The following is an 18,878-nucleotide window of genomic DNA, read 5'->3' as shown; positions in this document are numbered from 1 at the left end:
CCTTTATCGTCACAGTTAGGTGACTTTTGTTGTCATGGTAACAGTAACAAACATGTGAAACAGTTGCAGTAATACTTGCTTAGGTTTAGGAAAAGATCATGGTTAGGGTGATCGTTAGGCCTTTGGAACAATATTTTTTTGTGAAACCTCACACTGAAAAATATTTAAACTTTTGTCTACAAAGCCATTTTATATTTAATAAATAATGGTAAAAAAAAACTTCTCTGTTTCATCAAAGAGTGCATTAACAGCCTTAAAAAGACTAGGTCTAAATACAGCTTTAAATGAGGAATTATCTGTTCAAAGAATAGGTAAACAATACGAGCAAGCATTTGATACCAGCTTCCAGGCAGTTTTGTATACTAGACGCTGCAGACACATTCCTGTAAGTATTACAGTTTATAGCCCAGCCCTACACATGGGTAGAGAGCCAAATTCAAGCGAGGGCACCCCTCAGTTTCAGTCTCTTTATTTATGTCTTGGTCTCTTTATTTCTCTGCTGCAGTAATGGTTAGGATTGATGTGAGTCCCCATGCTAACATAATCAAAATATGTCATTATGAACCAATATGGATGGGGGAAATTGAGTCCCATCTGGAAATGAAAGCAGGGTGGAGAAATAGAAATTCTCACATCAGCTCAGCAGTAAAATTGCTGCCCCACTGAGAGGTAGACACCATAAGCTGGGTCATAGGGACATACATTTATATTGTACAAACACTCTCTCTGCCTTTTAGACACACACACAAACACACACACTAAATGCATGAATTCAACCAGAAAACAGACATGTGTCTGAGAAAGCATGCAAAACATGCATGTACGCTCAAATTGCACAAGCACGCTCTCACCCACACACATTCAAGCACAGTAAATACACACCTTCACAGGCAGCCTGATGCTCAATGAACACGTTATATTTGTGTATGTTAGCCATCATATTTTGTGTGTATGTGCGTGGGCCCCGGCTTGTGGTGTCTGGCTCACAGCAGGCCGGTAAACAACATGCAGCCGAGACGATGTGGGGACTCCAGGCTCCGTGATTCATGCAGACGGGTTGATTAAAGAGCAATCGCAGCCCCCGCAGCGCGAGAAAGGGTGGCATAATCACCGTAAGAAAAACACTGTTTGGTAGCATAAATCTCAGCACGCTTCAGGTTATGAAAGTTTTGAAGGGGGTAAAAAGTTATCAAATGTCTGAGGTTGCCAAAGAGGCCAATGCTACTGCCAGCAGATTCCCACAGAGTGGCCAGACAAATAATGGCAACTGAGTATCTGAGAATAACAATCACTGTGTTCACGGGGAGGGCAGTTCAGCATACACTACTGCCATACAAAAGCTAAAATATTATCAATATTTTTGTAACAGCAATAGACTGAAAGAGCATGTGTAAATGTGAAAGGGGTCTTTTGTAGTGATAAAGCCACAGAGATTTACCAGCAGACCCTGCAGTTCCTGTTAGCTTCACAGGGCATTTTAGCACCTTTAAGCTCATTGTTTTGGTATCATAGCCCGCAACTTTAGTGTTTTCATTTAGTCTCACTGATCCGTGTTTTCAGCTATAAAGCTCTGACAAACCAACTGTACATTACCTACCCCACACTTAACAGCAGACAAAGCTTGCGACTAGCTGGTAGTGGAGCAGTTAAAGGGCCAGATTTATCTCTCGGGAGTTGGTGGAGGGGAAAACAGAGCTACCAGGACACTTTTCAGGTGGACACAAACACAACTCAAAAGAATTCTAATGTTGCTCCATGTCTACTTTGCTACGTTTACCAATACACCTTATAAGATGCTAATTTCTCAATGTTGTGTTACGCTTTTTGCATTGCCTCCAAGTGGCCAAAAAATCAATTAATGCAGGTTTAAAAAAACAATTAAAAACATGGTTTAACAGGAGAGAGATATCCAGCTTTTCAGCAGCTTAATGCTTAACTATGTTCACCATCTAACTGTTGACTTTTTCTGTCTGCTATTTGGTTCTGAGCAGGCAGCATAAAGTGGATTTATTAGAGCCTTTTCACTGCCTGCTGCAACTGACAACGCTGATCAGAGCAGTAACAGTGAATCTAAATAGTAAAGTTGCAGGCTGTAAAACCAAAACAATTACTTAAAATACGCTAAAATGCTTCATGGAGCTGAAAGGAACAGCAGCTCAGGTGACCATCCATCGAGGAGTGACCCCTTTCACATTACACATCCTCTTATCTCCAGCATCATTAAAAATATCAAAGATCTTTTTCGTTTCATAAAATCCCAAAATATAACATGAGCTATTACACACATAAAATAAGATTCAGAAATGTGCTTTGTCTCGTACAAAATAATTAGTTTCCTCACATGTGACTGTATTTACACATCGCCTGGCACCTTTTTCTTAATGTTTTAAATGAGATGTAACTGATTCATAGTAGTTTTGAGGATAATTGGCTTTTTTTTTTTTTTTACAGAAGCCTCTGAACTAATTGAGTGCAGATAGAATGAGCAGACATTTGTTTGTGAACACAAAAACATCTGTGAACAAGTAATTTCATACTTCCATGATTTTCTATTTTTGTAAGCTTTGTGTTTTTTACGTTCTTTTAAACAAATATAACCCCATTTTATTCTGATCTGATATTTTATTTAGTATCTTTCAGGGAATTTGAGCCCTCGCTCAACTCAGCCAAACTACCTTCTTTCTCAGCATTTAATGCAATTTCATCCTATATAAATAAAGCCTGAATATAAATAAAAGGTTGAAAGAATTTGCAGAGCACAGAAAGCATTGATGTGGTTTGTTACAGGAAAAAGAAAGTGGATGTCAAAGTTACAACTACAACAATTGGATCGAAACGTTCTGGGATGAATATAGCTGTTGTTTCCACTGACTGATTTTCATATCTGCTTCAAACATTTAAACCCAGTGTAACAACCGACCTGCTTAAACCAGCGACTGACATGGTACAAAAAGAGAATGCTTATGGATGCAGAAGAACATGATGAATAATCTCAAATGATATCTTATTTTTTATGACCCGTGTGCAAAGGACACACATTTGTTTCTGAGTCAGGTGAAGCCTTCAAACCATTTCTCGCTGTTCTGTGCATCAGGTATTACATTGTGCAAGTGGTGGCTGATTATTATCAAACTGAATGTGACTGTGCCATCACTCATCTTTAAGTCCACCCGCCAAATCTCTGCAACATCAGAGCAGCGTTTTGACCAGACCTCTGTGGAGAACACCTACACTGTTCTCTCTTAACAAGCAAAGCCTCTTGCTATCTAGACTGCACCCACGCTCACCCTACAAGCATCCTCTTCTCTCCCTCTTCACCCTACGCTCCTCTCCCCCGGGCCTGCAGACAACGTGCCGCATTATCGATAGACAGAATGTAGGAAAGAAAAGACAGACCGTCAGATGATCAAGTTGTATTACCATAACCATACAGGAGAGATAAAAATGACCACTTACAACGTGACTGAATAACATGTTTTACGTACACACAGAGGCATGTTTTCATAGCGTTAACATGAATGGAATGCACATGAAAAATGTGTCTCGGTATGATTCAGCAGCAGTAAACATAACAAGCGGAGAGTGTGTCAGGGAGAAGTGCAGAAGACATCTGACCATCAATTACTAATGCCTGATAGAAAATCTCATAATGTGGATCCAAGGGTGACTGGCACAATCCTATGGTATATCCAAACATAGAAATAACATGTCACAACAGATCCACTGTACACCTGACAAAATGTAAAATCATATATTACGAACCATAATAACTTAAATAAAGGAGTATGAAACCAGATGCCTTTTAAAATACAACATATAAGCAAGCTAGAAACGCCATTGTCCTTTCCTGTTCTCTTGATGGCTTGTAGCTTTAGAGGTTTCAAAAGGAAAACACTCGACAAAATGACAACATATTACATCAAAAAGTCTTCAGATGCTCTGTAATGTGCATTGTCTTTCCAGTTCCAATGTGATCAGTTACATGATGACTTGACCACTTTGGCAGATGAGCGTCAGCAGACACATTGCCTTCTTTAACAATAAAGAGTTTGTGGTTTCTCTCTTTTACTTCTTTACAAAATTCATTAGTCAAGTACTCCAGGAAGAAAACACACAAGTGTTGAGCACAGTTCTGTGTGTTGTGAGTAATCGCTCCCAAATGGCCTCTGTGGTTGTGTTTCCTTCGGAGGCCCGAAGCCACAGACTCCCTCTCTACGGCCTCTTGCTGGAGCAGGACTTGCAGCACTGCTGTCCATAGAACTTGTGGTTACAAACGCCGTGCTGAGGAACCAAGTGACACCAGCTGAAATGGTCCACGCAGTGTTCGTCTGCAGAGACAGCAAAAAGTGAGGCACGTTTTTAGCAGCAGTTCACACCAAGGCTGCAACTCATGATGATATTCATTTGTTTCATATGTGGATAATTCTTCAGGGTCATTCCTATGTTCCCCAGATTTATTAGGCACATAATGGGAACATGGCAAAGGGTCACATGTTCCCAGGGTACTATGTATGGTCGGGGTTAGGGAACTATACTCCCAATTTTGATTCACTGATTAATCATTCTGCCTGGAAATAATCAGAAAACCATTAAAAATAGCCATCATATTTCCAAGAAACCAAGGTTACGTTTTTCAGTTGGTTGGAACCCAAAGAAATTCATTTTACAACGAAAAACAAAAGTAATAAATTCAAGAAGCTGGAAATATTTTGGCATTAGTATAGGGCTGCAACTAATCATTATTTTTATTATTGATTATCTCTCTGTCTTTTCTTGATTAAGCAATTAGTTGTGAAATTAGTGAAAAATGTTGATCACGGTTTGTCACAGTCTAAGGTGATGTCCTCAAATGTCTGATTTTGTCCACAAAAGATATTCAGTTTACTGTCACAGAGGGCTGGAATTAGATATTTTTTCTTCTTCTGATGACTCAAAACAATTAATCGATTGTCTAAATAGTTGGCGACTGACTTGACAACTAATCGATTAATCATTGCAGTTCTAAATTAGTAGTTGATTGCTGGCTTGGACTGGTTACTGGGATTTCATGGTTATAAGGAAATGATATTGGATGAATTTGTCTTTTTCCCTTAGAGGAATTTACCTTTCAATGTCGGTCCAACAGCTGTGACCCGGCTGGGGCGTTGTGCCGGTGCCGGGGGCGCAGCTGGACAGAAGTGTGTGTTGCAGGCCCTAGAAGTGACGGGCCTCTGGTGGGGCAGGCAGCCAGCTGCAGGGCGACCTTGCCGGAGACACTGAATGGACCGAGTCTGGACTCCTCCGCCACAGGAAACAGAGCACTATCACAGAGGCAGGAGAGGAACAGAAGAGAGATGGGAAAAAAAGGGCGGGATGAGAAGAAGAGAAATGAGAAAAAAGGCACAGGGATATAAATAGGAGAAGGAGATCAAACGTTGAAGCGCATGGAGTAAAAGGAACCATCATAAAAGGAGCAGAGGAGGGAGGGGAAAGGATGGAGGAAAAGTCTACGCAGAGACAAAGAACAGATGAAGAAAACAAACATCCCATCTAGCATGTACTCGCCCTCCAGCTAGCTGTCAGGAGATATCTTCTCTGGTGGAAACATACAGGGATCACAAGCTTGAGATGAAGCAGAATAAGACACTGTGCTATAAGAGGCTGCCCTTAAGACTTTTTGCATAATAGATGATATAACACATAGCCTACACAACCTGCCCCGATAGGCTCTGTCGGAGAATGGAGCTTTTGGATTGCATCTGAGGCCCGTTCCACATAGCCAGCCACTGTTTCTACGTTTCTGAACTAGCACCACCTACACTGTGCAGTCTGCCTCTGAGGTTTTTGGGGAAACATGGATATTGGAACACAAGAGCCACTCTGGTCATACATCTTGTATTGATTAGTTTTGGCCCAGACATTGTGTTGCTGTCCTCATCATGCCAGGGCCTCCCACAGACAGGGGCCTGGTAAACAAAAAGCAATGAAGGGAGAGCTGCTGGGGTGGAAAATAGATGTTGTGAATCTGTCCATTTTCAGTAGATTTGTTAGTGTAGAAGCAACAATGGGGTGATTTTGCTCGTAGCAACTTTTGAAGAAAGCTTATCTTTTGACAGCACAGAGAGCATAACACCAGCTCCCCAATAATTTTATTCTAGTCCATTTTCAATGAACTGTTCTCTAAGACCCGATGGACCAGGTACTGTTGCTGGGTCCTGTCAGGCTTTCTGTTCTTGTACGCAACATAGATTTAACCACTTAAAATGTGTAGACATTTTGTCTTAAACAATTGCCACCTTAAATGACTACTGTCGCTTGCAGATTTATCAGTTGTAACTAGCTAGTTAATAAGCTAAGGTTAACTCCATGAGTTGGATGGAAACACCATCCCTGGGTGACGTTGCTGACAACCCAGCTAACATTTATGTTAACTCAGGCATCCAGGACCATAACCTGCAACCAATTAATGCAGTTAGCTGATGATTTGCTATGATGATATATGGTCCATGTATTACGTCTAACCTTTTATGCACAACCTCCAAAGTGCCACACTTAGGTCACAAGATGACAGCTGCACAAACTCTACATGCTGAGGAAGACTGCGAGATACAGTTAAAAGCTCAGGATTATGGAAACCAGTGGACCTTGAATTAAATTACTATTTTGTGTCAAAGCACCAATTTAAACACGGAAAAATGCACACATACACCACAGAATATTGGCTTTCATGTTTTCAGCCATCCTCCCAAACACAGATAAAATCAGTTATTTCACTGTCTGTCCATGTCCAGGTAACTGATGTCAGATCTAAGTGTCATCGAAGTGGCTATAATGACAAATTCTAGTTTGAACAGCCAGTCATGCATTACATGTCCTGGGATGCAATTTTCTACCAAATATCCGTTTAGTGTACTCCACAGTTGTGTCACATGTGGGAGAAAAGCTCCAAATTGGAAGACTGACAGCTGGAACACATATGTAGCACTAAAAGTCTCTCATGTAGACAGTTTTGGATCAAAGCATGAGCAAATGTACCTGTTGCCAGGGAGAGGAGTACCAGCCTAAGACCACAGCAGTGGAGGTGGTTCTGCCAGGGACGACCCGGGGGAGCTCTGGGCACGGACCTCGGTTGCAGCCCTGCTGGAGATCCACCAAAGGTTTGGCCGTATTCCTGCACCTCCGTATGGGGAATTCCACATACCTGTGCAGGAGAGAACAGGTTGTCAAAATGACAACTATTATAGAGCTTCCAATTTTGAAAACATTTGGATTGTGACTCAGAGGATAGTACACAGATGACACAGTGGGGTCTTAAGTATCTGTGCAGATCTTTTAAAGTGTGAGGGATGTGCAGTTGGAGGCACATACCCTCCCTGCGAGTCTCTCTCCCCGCAGTGAAGCTCTCGTTTCTGGATGCCTGAGCCACAAGACCTGGAGCACTGAAACAGAGAGGAGGCAGGAGGGACAGTTTTAGAAAATGAACTCTGTGATTGTGATTGTGATTGTGTGTGTGTGTGTGTGTGTGTGTGTGTGTGTGTGTGTGTGTGTGTGTGTGTGTGTGTGTGTGTAATGCGCTGGGTTCCCATAGCAGCAGACACCACAAGGTCACTTGTCATTGTAGTAATGGAGCCAAAACACTAAGCGCTCCACTGAGTATTTTTCAGTCACTATATTTTATAGGCACACAGTGTATATGGACATGTGTACGTGTGTGTATGTCTGGCTCTTCTTCAAAATCCAAACCACAGTGTATTCTGGGAACGAAGTATCCACTTTGTTTTATCTTGCTAGTCTTTTGCTGCAAACCTAACCAATACACTGACCTCCATACACTTCAGTACGCTGACATACACTGACACTATATCCAGCAACGTGAACTATTTAGTGTGTAAATGAGTGCCTCAAACTACTGAACTTTACATAACCAAGAACAAAGAGGAACTTGGACCACAGAGATGGGTAAAAATGCATTATTCTCAAAACACTAAAAGAATATGCCATCTGAATTGATGACCAATGGCCATCATCATCAAATACTTGTTGGTGGAGGATGTTGATTAACTTTGGGGTGAGCCAACATATGTTGGAAAACTGTAAGCCAGTCCATAATGGAGTATATTATCTGACAGTATGGAACTCTTAATTCAATTTGGAAACTTCAGCAGATTGACCTGTGAGTGGTGGTTGATGGCCTGGCTTTTGCAAACGCTTCCCAATTATTAAATTAATGGAGTTTGTATGGTCTACTGTATATTATCATTGTCAGTGTATTAAGTGTTTTAAACAGATGGCTCTTTTTTGGGCTACAACTAACTACTATATAAATTATCACTCTAGATTATTCCTTTTTTTCCTAAAACTGCCTCCCTTACTTCCAATCCAGTTTGTCCATTTCCAACTTTTGCCAATTTGCCTTTCAACAAACTCAGTGAAGGGATATGAAGTTGAGCAGCGCTGATAGTTTTTCCAGTGCACGCAAAGTGATTGACTTGATGTTGTATTGCATTGTGGTCTGTTGAGGCTGCTCTGGCTGTGAAACTGCTTTCTCTGTTCTATGATGGATTCCTCCCTGCATGATTGTTAAATGTCTTTGAAAAATGGGAGCACTAGACAGAATCCTTTGTTTCCTTACTTTTGAAGGACTCACATCAAAGCTTGATGTTTACTCCTGATGTTTTATGAAGCTGCGAGTCGTAGCTGTGCTGGAAATCTTTCACTGTGAGGTTATGTCTTCCAAATCTGGAGACATAAACCACTACCAGGCAACAAAATGGACCAGCAAAGCAAGGTGCATCATCAAAAGATGTTTCTTATAACAGATTTCAAATGCTTTAGGATGGACTTTCCCTTAAAGTTATTCAACTGAAAACAACGTGTCACTTCTACTGGCTACTGCTTCGTGACCTTCATGTCTGTTCTTTAAAATCCTACCTCTCCCCAGGGAGTGGGGATCCACTGCAGCCTTTCGTTCTTGGGGCAGCGCCGCAGAACGCAGGTCTCTTGGGCTTTGGGTTTGTGGTGCTGTCTGCACATGCTGTCGGGCACCACCACAGCTTTGGCCCCAGGATCAGTGCTGCGGCAAAACACGCTCCGCTTCCTCAGTCCACGGCCACAGGTCTTAGAGCACTGCGAGCAGACAAGGAAAGAGAAAGAAGTTATTGTGGAAGAAAAAAGTAAGGTGACTGCAACCTCAGAGATTAGTGATTCAATAAGCAAAGGTTTCATCACATACGCAAATTAAATAATACATGCATGCACACACTCGGTAACCTAGCCTTATACCGTCTCATGATTGTTTTAACCTTCAGCTTTCATCACATTTAAGCACTAGGCCGTATTAACAGAGGTTAAATCCTTGGCAGGGACACTGTAAATGCATTTGTAATTCTCCACATGGTGTACAAGCAAACAGAAGGTCACCGGTTTGATGACAACCCATTATGGCCTAACATTAAATACAATAAACCAATAACTCGTCGATGAATGTGACCCCAGCCCATCAAAGTATCCACCAACAGCAAACAGCGCTGCTGTAAACTCCCACTGATATGAGATGGACAACAGAGTCAAACTGCTCCACGGGGACCGACGGCCACAGCCGTTAGAGCCGTTTATGCGACAACATCACATTAATTTATTATACAAAAGACACATACACATCTGCGTATTCCCATTTACATACACAAACAGGCACACACGTCCCAGTTGTCCTTTCGTCACTGAAAGGTCCGATTGATCTTTTGAGGGAGACTGGCCTTGTCTCTGCGTGACCGTCGGCTGAACTTGGACCGGTGTCGCAAAATAGTCCAGGCACACAACAAGAGTGTCCTAAAGAATGATGACTGAATGACAGCTGAATGTCCAAACGGGGCAGGTCACACCAGCTAATCATTCCAGAAAGTTTGACAAAGTGTCAGATCTGCTGCCAGGCTATTAATATTGTATGCAGGAAAATGAGCAGATAAAAGCTCTGCCTAGTGTGTGATGCACTGTGGTTACAGAGGAACCAGCCAAAACTTTCAAGTCTTTTATGATCACTATTGTGAGGCTGTTTTATGATTGATGGGTGTGTTTGTTTGCTACATGCAGGTAGCATTCATTGTGATTCAATTGTTCAAATTCAATTCCCCAAAGAAGAACAAGGGAAAAAGAGAAATGTATTTGTGATTGCAATCAAAATAGAAGACTAGGATTTTTTTTTAAACAGCAGTTAAAGAGAGTTAAAATGCAAATGCCACAGAATAAAAGTTGAATATGGCTCATTCTCTAGACAAGTTAGCACACATAAATTGTCATTTATTTGAATGTTTTCCACATGTCCAACAGAGGGCAGCAGAGTGTTTGTTTTAGCTTGAGTGAAACATGACAGCTGTGTGTGAGAGTGTGTGTGTGTGTGAATCTCCTCTCAGGCACGGGCGTGTTTTTGTCCTGCAAATGTCTAAACATGTCACCGTGTTTAACCTGAGGTTGGCGATGACTTTTATCCAATACATTAATAATGACAGTGGGCACACATAACCTGTAAACCAGAGGCAGAGTATAACCTGTTTTCCTTTTAAACTTATCCTCAACACTTCTCCACTTTCTAGGGTTGAACAGAAAGCATAGAAGTCGCATGTCATAGTTGGAAAAAAACAGGTGAAAATAATAAAATGAATGATGGCTGAATTCCATTTAGCTGCTTCAGTTTCAGGGTCCATGTTATTGTGCATCCTGATTCACTGTCACACTGTCATAGCTTACTGGGACACATGGATAGAACAGAGCCATTGCTTATGTTATTAGTAACACCTGTGCTTTTACAGTTAGTATGATAAATTAAAATGTCTGCTGTGAACAGATGAGGCAGATTTAAATGCCGTTGTGCAGGCATTTAGTCATAAACTCAAATAAAACAAACTCTTTAATTAAACCTGGCATGTTCGATAAAAAAAATGCTAATATGATTTAGCCATGTTGCTAGGCTTTTCAAATGTTGCCATAAACCCACCTGTGACCAGGATCCGGTGCTCCACTCGGGCGGGCAGGCCTGGGTGTGGCAGGGCTGGACCTGGGCCGGAGAGATGACGGGACAGAGGGAGTGCGCCACCACCTCTTCCCTCTGGTAAGTCACCTTCCTCAGGCAGCGCAGCGTCCTGGTCTGCTGACCTCCTCCACACGAGCGACTGCAGGACCCCCAGTCTCCTGTGGCCCAGCTGTAGAGGGACACCAAGAGGGAAATGGTGAGGTGGGACACCCAAGGAAAATGTAACATGTGCAACAGTCAACAGATGAAAGCAGTGCACCCGGTCAGGACAGCCAACCACAGGTTCAAACCTGCTGCATTTATTTTGGGCCTAAACACAGATTTTCACCCTGAATTGCCAGTGAGTACTCTGGGATCACACAGAGGACTTTTGAAAACCACTTATTATTAGGTGGTTATAAACTCCAAGTGGTGAACTAGCTGGTTCTTTCTTGCTTTTCTCAACAGTTATGATTCATGAAAGCTTAGAGCTGCTGCGTTTAAAATACTCACAATATTTTCACACATTGATCTCTGTCATTTCACAAATTGGTAGGTAAGGGCAGACAAAGAAAATACACAAGCCAAAATATATATACATGTCCATCCATCTCTCTCCGTACTGTACGTATGTGAAACTAAACATGAAAACCATATTGTATATACAGCTCTCCATAAAAGCTTTCCCAGGTCTCCAAGGCCGACCGCAATATACAACATACAATGAGGCTACATACAGTACAGACGGGGGCTACACTCCCTCTCTCCTCTCTTTTGTCATCTGCTGTTTTTTTACGTTCCTCTTTCTTTCTCTTCTCACCTGTCCTCTCTCCCCTCATCATTTTATTTCCAATCTCCTCTCTTTTTGTCTATGTTTCTTTGTCTCTCCTGTCCTCTTCTCTCCTCTAGTGTCTCTGAAATCCTGCTTTGCCACTGATGAAAGCCTACTGCTGCTTCTAAAATAGCTTCTGTCTTGGCATCGGGGCTGAAGGGGGAGATTACAGCAAATGAGTGGTCTGACAACCACAGGCTTAGAAAAGGGAGATGGGCAGATGGCTCAGTCCAGTTCTGAGACGACATGCTGCCGCAAAGACCATTCCTCCACGCCGCCGACCTGCTTCAGGGGAAGAAAAAATGCTTTCATTCTCTCTCAAGCGCCACAGACAAATGAAGCAGAAGGACTAAACTGCAATTTGGAAATGGGAAAGATGTGAACCATTGGGACACGAAAGCATCGGTTTTGGATTTTTGGGGACTGTTTGCTTTTTTTTCCATCTGTTTTGCCTGGCTTATAAATAACAATATATCATTGGGGGAAAGTGCCACTCTGCTTCGCTGCAAACCACCACTGACCTAGCTGTAATTTGTATCTCTGAAATGTTTCAATAACTGACATATTTTGAGGTAGAAGAGTGCAATACTGCTGCAAGGGTGGTTCTGAGAAGCTCACCCATGATTTTTTTAAGTACTTGTATGGCTGCATACCAGTTACCACCAATGAATGAACATTTATTCCTAACCTAATATTGAGTCTGATTGGAAGCCAGCAGTTCTTCAAGTGTTTCTGCTTAATTATATACCAAAATGACCACCTCTACCAAAAAGGCTGCTATACATTGGTTTTGAAAAGTGCTGTATAAATAAATGTATTATTATTATATTCTTATTATACCCATATTAACCAGGACTCAAAGTATTTTTAAACCCAGATTCATACATTTTTACATTTGTGTGCTTTGGTGTGCTTTGTTGAAGATTTGCCATCTGTATTCATTTTGCTTGCAAAATCATCCCTTCTATCTCTGTCCTTGTATTTGGACTTTTCTCAGTATTTCACTCCAATATGGTCGTTCGATGGTCTCCAACATTAACATTTCTTTCTTTGAGTTCTTTACAATGTTGGTATTTGGTCGTGTTGCAGTTGTACCAATAGACGGTTTCTAAGTGTATATATAAGACAAAAATTAAAATCATTTGCTGTTACAACCTACTCACAAACTTCAGAATAAAAGCTATTTATCAAAATCTATAAAACACATATTTAAAACTACTACCAAAGACTTAAATAGAATTTGATGTGGGTGGAAACAACAAGATGAAAGCAGCTCATTTCAGTCCATGTGGTAGAATACCCCTTAATACATGCTTCTTCTGGCCTTGTCAACCTAGTGAATGACCTTGTTCTTATTATTTAATTCACTCATTGTATATTTTAAAACCTTGTAAATGTAGTAGAGTTGTTGATTTCATATGTTAATTGTTACTGGAGGTCCTAATTTCAGTAAAATTAACTTTTTTATAAAAATGTATGTTTGATTAATGTGTGTTATTATTCCTTTTACTCGTATGTTGCCTCTTAAGGGCATTCTTCAGTGTACTTCTTACAATTTTGATGAATACAGGCCCTGGTCAGTGTCTCGTGCATACAATTTTGTCTCTATTTCTCTGCACATCTTCTCTGGCACAGGAACAACATGTCTCACTTTGATCTGTCTACATATCCCGCTGGGTGATGTACAGAGAAATCCCGAACCTGCGGTAAGTGACTCTACAGATGGCCTCTGCCAAGAGAAAGAGCAAAATAACAGCAGAGATGAAACTACAGAGGAAGAGAAGACAGAGAGGCAAAAGGAAGTGGGGATGGGGCTGCGTTGTGGAGAAAGCGAAAAAAAAAAGGACATTAACTTTTAAGAAAATGTATGAGATATGAGCATATCTCGTCCTAACTGCACGCTGGGGTGGAAGATTGAACTGGCAACTTAAAATTCTCTTTGCATCCCCCTTTAATGTTCAGAAACTGCTGCTACACCTCAGTTGAGTATCCCCGTCTTCCCTGTCAGGCTAACAGCAACATGGGGAGTGGAGGTTTAAAGCAGGTCTAAAGTCTAAAGCAAAGGGGGGTAGATGGGAATGAAGGGTTGAGGGTGTGGGGAGAGTTTGACTGGCTCTGCATGGCTAGACTGGCCGGGCCCCGTGGGAATCCCGCCGTCTCTGCACAATAAAACATGGATAGGCCTGTCAGCACCCGAGATACACGCTGCAGAGATAAGCAGGCACTTTTACATTCCCCCTCCTGTCAGACACGCTCGCACACAAACACTCACACACAGAGCGCACATGCATCCCACCTCATTGTCAATTTTGCTTTTCTCTGCCGGGCTCTTGAATGCGTGCCCATACATCCTGGAGGTCTTAATGCCGTCATTAAAGCTTTCATGCTGCTCACTCAACTCAACTCTCTTCCTGTGCAGCACCCATAAATTGGCCCATACACACAACCAGCTGAGAAATGCTGTCAGCTACTGTATAATAAGATCCACTGGTGTCACACACACTGCTTTATATTCCTGAATGGACGACCACACTTGCTATTTATCTGGGCTATACCGTTTTCTTCCCTCAAACAAAGGGGGAGGTCAAGACACGCAACAAAGCTGTTTAATACCTTTCGCCAAGATAAGAGAAATGGTATGCCCAAGATTAGGGCCAGGAAATGCCCTCTCGGGTGGTGGGAAACTTGGTGAGAAACAGAGGCTGTATGTTGGAGGTGTAACCGATAGCTGTCTGGCTTGTTCAACCCCTGACACAGGAGAAAGTTCAGTCTGGACTTGTTGTGGCATGGCTAATGGTGGACAAAATGACAACATCATTAACATCAAACACATATAGCCTGCGTTTCTATTTTTACCCCCTGGATTGGATCAGAAATCATACATATGGAAAATGTGTGTGTGCATGCTGCCCTGTGTGTGTGTGTGTGTGTGTGTGTGTGTGTGTGCATTTGGGTGTATGTGTGTGTACTCTCTCTGAACCCAAGACACGGTTCCCTGCCTGTTCTGTGGAGCAGTGCTGTAAATCAAGCTAGCTCCAGTTCCCTCAGCCAAAGGCCTACATAGGAGAGAGGCCATTTATTCAGTGCTGTTTCAACTTGTTACTCCACTGCACTTTAGCCTGGTTTCCTCCTTTGCTTGCTGCTCTCGTCCCTGAATGTGCAGTCCTTTAAAAATGCATGCCATTAAGCACAATGTTTAGACAATGGAGATAAAACACGGGCATGATTTCACCACTGAGAAAGTGAGGAAGGCTTTGGGCTGAGAATTTCTGAGAAGGATGATGTGCACTGAAAGCAGCAATCACTCCGAGTTGGCTCCCTCCCTCTCTTTAGCCTTGTCTTTCTTTATTTTCTTTCTCTTTCCTTTTCTCAAGTGTCCACTAAAGCAAAAGGCCCATTCCAGACTTGGAAACACCATCTTGTATTTACTTCATGACAAAAACAATTAACCAATCGGTTGAACCTTTTGTCGAGGGGTCTAGACTGGGAATGACAGGGCCGTAGTTAGGGTTTTAGAAATACTGAGGTCACAAGTCCAAATTCCCAAACAGAACCCCACCTATCTAAGAAATGTTTGCCAACAGCTTAACTTTGCAAAAAATTCTGGGTATTTAAAAACAAGACTAAGAGGCTATGCTATCAGCTCTGTGAGGCTGTACATAGGCACCGCAGCTCTTTGAGCTACGTGACGATGACAGCATCCTCATAATTATGATGCCAACAAGATGATGTTTAGCATTTAAAACACTTACCGTGTTCACATCTTAGTTTGCATGTAAGCAAGCTACCAATTGCTAATTAGCTCTAAACACAAACTACACCTAAGGCTGATGGGAACGTCTAGAGACACACATTTTACGCTTTATTAATTGATTTGACTGTTCCCTTTCTTTTTCTCTATGTATCTATGTATCTTCACATCATACATCATGTCTGAAAGTAGTTTCAAAGACCGCTCTACACCGCCAGATATGTGTTTTGTTCTATTTATTATAGAAAATTAGGTAAATTAGATCATTAGAGATATTTAAATAGTTATTTTGTCTACAAAATATAAGAATCAGCATTAAAATTCCAACAGTCTGTATTCCCAGTAATATTACTGAGGACATGGTCTTGGTGACCTCAATGGTCTGAGGCCAGGGCTGGGAACACACAGCGTACAATTTACTTTGAACAAGTGAAGAACACTTAGAATAATGCAATCTTAAATGAAGAGTCCTTGACAGTAATGACAAAAGAAAATGATTTCTTGCATATTTAAAACAATTATGTTTAAAACTGTAATGCATTTAGGTTTGGCGGTCCTCTACTGGTTAAGGCTTGCCAGGCTAAGACAATACACATTAAATTAAAAGCCTTTTCTCAGGAAGTAGTAGAGCAAAGCTTCACATCACAGACAAAAACAAAACAGACGTTACATGATCCTGTCATGTCAGTGGGATTAAAATCCACTTTACACTCAGATGGACACACAGCTGGAGCAAGCACTACAATGGAAAAAGTAAAGGCTGATCCAAAAGACAGCAGATAGGGAGCACTTTAATATGTTTTCTCAAAAAGGAAAATGGAAAAGAAATGAAAAATTAGAGAGTGGGCAGAGAAGAGAGGAGGACAGAGAGAGGAGAAGAACACAGGCTGAGCAGAGTGGTGGCTGGCCACAGTAAATGGACCACAGGCAACCTCTAGACTGCTCAACCACAGTGTGTGTGTGTGCCTGTAATAAAAACAGCGCCTAAGGTTCCTGAAAATTTGGCAACATACAGACACATGCCACATATCCCACAGCCAACTGTACACGAAGAAATGCCCTGACCAGCACACACAAACACACACACAGCAGCAGCAGCAGCAGCAGCACTTACTATGCAGGGCATGGCTGTGTGTTGCAGAGATGGGAGCCCAGTGTTGGTCTGGTGTGGGGATTACACATGGTGGAGTTGACCTGAACCTTCTGGTCCTGCAGACAGATAGCCTTGGTGGAGATGCGACCTGATGGGAAAACAGGAAGAGAGAAAGAGAGAGCTTGAGGCGGGGGGAGTGGAGCTACAAGGAGGTCACCACACAGGCACACATGCACACACACACTTGTCATAAATCCACTGACAAGTGAGCAGGGGTTGCTGTGTGTCTTTTGGGACCAACAGAGTCTGAACTTCTCAGTTGACAAAGGTGCTTTTCAATAGCCTTAACACACTTCTTTGAGCAGACTGGACAACAGGAATTACACACAATACAAAAGCATCTTCAAACACATACACACACAGGCAGACACCACATACACAAACATAGAGATAATATCTAACTGATTTGACGGTTCACCAGCCCACCAGGATTTGTCCCCCTATGTCCAATGGCCAGTACACCACCTCCACCTGCTGTGTCTAGTTGCAGCATGATAGGAAAACTGCTGTTCAGTGGAGGGGTTTAGTGAACAGTCAACTCATGTACACAACACATACAGAGTTCCTCTAGTTTCATTACTCAAACAAACATGAGCAATCCCACATACGAACACAAACAGTCTCACCTCCAGCACAAGGAGCAGAGCAGTCAGAGCGCACCACACCCCAGCTGTAGTCGGGTTTCCTCTCAGTGCGAGGCAGGGTGTACTCCCACACCACTCCCGGGTTCTTTCCCTGCAGAAGGATCTGTCAGGCAAGAGCACAGTAAGTCAGAACAGTGTCACTTGTGAATATAGTTTGTCTTATCACCGTTATCCACCCAGGGGAAGCAGCACACATCACCCTGTTTCACATAAACATCAGGTTTAAAGATCTTCACATTAAACTGGGAGTCATCAAACACTTTTTTCCAGGCGGCTCTAGGGGTTCAAACCAGCAGCTTTCCTCCCCTTAATCTTCACGCTGCCAGTATATACTCTAATATGTTACACATTAATACACAATAATACACAATTAGAAGCATTTAGGACATAGGGTCAACAATTATAGCCAAGATAAGTTTTTGCTGGAGAACACCACAATTATGGTTGTCCACTTTCCCTTTCTCTTTCTTTACTTTCATTATTGATAAATCTGTCATTTTAACTTAAAGCTCCAGTGTGTAACATTTAGGAGGATCTTTTAACAGAAATGGAATATAATATTCATAGGTATGTTTTTATTAGTAATGAATTAATATAGGAATTGTTCTGTTTTCGCTGAGAATGAGACGTTTTTATCACACCATGGGTCACCTTCAATGGAGTCTGCCATAGCTGCCATGTTTCTACAATAGCCCAACACGGACAAACCAAACACTGGCTATAGATTGGGCCTTAACATCTAGATGCCACCAAATCACACCGGTCATTTAGCAATTCATTGTTTTATTTAGAAAATGTTAGGATATATTTACAATTATCCTTTACAATTGTCTGGAAGCATCTTAAAATTACCTGTAAAATTGCCTGACAGTCCAAAACTAAAAGACAATTAAAAATTATATTAAAGATTGAAAAAACACCAACTCTTTACATTTGAGATCAATTTTTAATTCATTGTTTCAGCATTCCGTAATTTCTGGACCATCTGCTACTATAATTTCAAAAACAGCCACACTAAATAACAATAAAAAGTCTTCCCCTACATACAGTATGATGTATACCCTCTGTTTCAGCCAGTAATAAATATGTCACAATATTTTCTTCTGTATTGGTAGGAGTCCAATAATCTATAGAGTATGTCCTACACTGTATAAATAAAAAAGGGCATGACAGGAGCGCAGTGAAAGGAGTGCAGAAACAAATGGTCCATATGTTATGGATTCCACTACCAGAAACTTAAAGTAAGATCGCTGACAACGTGGCGGCCTAATTCAGCCATTTAGGTCCCACTGAGCTGTTAGATCTGCTACCCACTAACCAGGAGGCTCTAGAGACATTACAGAGTGCTTTGTTCCTTCTCTAGTCCAAACTGGCTGACCACACTATTATAAGGTCATTATATTTGGACATTACAGTGCACATATGAGGGACAATTTCCATTTTCTTTCGAAAGTTAGCTCTTTTTTACCACATCCTTTCTACTGGCCAGTTACCTTTTCCCAGATTTATTTGGA

General features: G+C 41.7%; 1 protein-coding gene across 2 annotated transcripts in view; it reads right to left on the bottom strand.

Moving 5' to 3' along the window:
- Nucleotides 1-3,398: 3,398 nt before the first annotated feature.
- Nucleotides 3,399-18,878, bottom strand: part of adamts18 (ADAM metallopeptidase with thrombospondin type 1 motif, 18) — a 58,715-nt gene continuing 43,235 nt past the window's right edge. For both annotated transcript variants that reach the window (XM_051380113.1, XM_051380114.1), the window contains 8 exons: nucleotides 17,347-17,467; nucleotides 16,682-16,808; nucleotides 10,970-11,174; nucleotides 8,911-9,105; nucleotides 7,348-7,418; nucleotides 7,015-7,180; nucleotides 5,105-5,300; nucleotides 3,399-4,328 (listed from right to left, as the gene is read on the bottom strand). In XM_051380113.1, coding sequence (XP_051236073.1) covers nucleotides 4,213-4,328; nucleotides 5,105-5,300; nucleotides 7,015-7,180; nucleotides 7,348-7,418; nucleotides 8,911-9,105; nucleotides 10,970-11,174; nucleotides 16,682-16,808; nucleotides 17,347-17,467 — 1,197 coding nt within the window. In that variant the 3' untranslated portion in view covers nucleotides 3,399-4,212. The remainder of the gene's footprint in view (nucleotides 4,329-5,104; nucleotides 5,301-7,014; nucleotides 7,181-7,347; nucleotides 7,419-8,910; nucleotides 9,106-10,969; nucleotides 11,175-16,681; nucleotides 16,809-17,346; nucleotides 17,468-18,878) is intronic.

This window comes from Dicentrarchus labrax, unplaced genomic scaffold (assembly GCF_905237075.1).
Source record: "Dicentrarchus labrax unplaced genomic scaffold, dlabrax2021, whole genome shotgun sequence".
In the NCBI taxonomy this organism is placed as follows: Eukaryota; Metazoa; Chordata; class Actinopteri; family Moronidae; genus Dicentrarchus; species Dicentrarchus labrax.
This window is presented reverse-complemented; position numbering and strand designations above follow the sequence as displayed.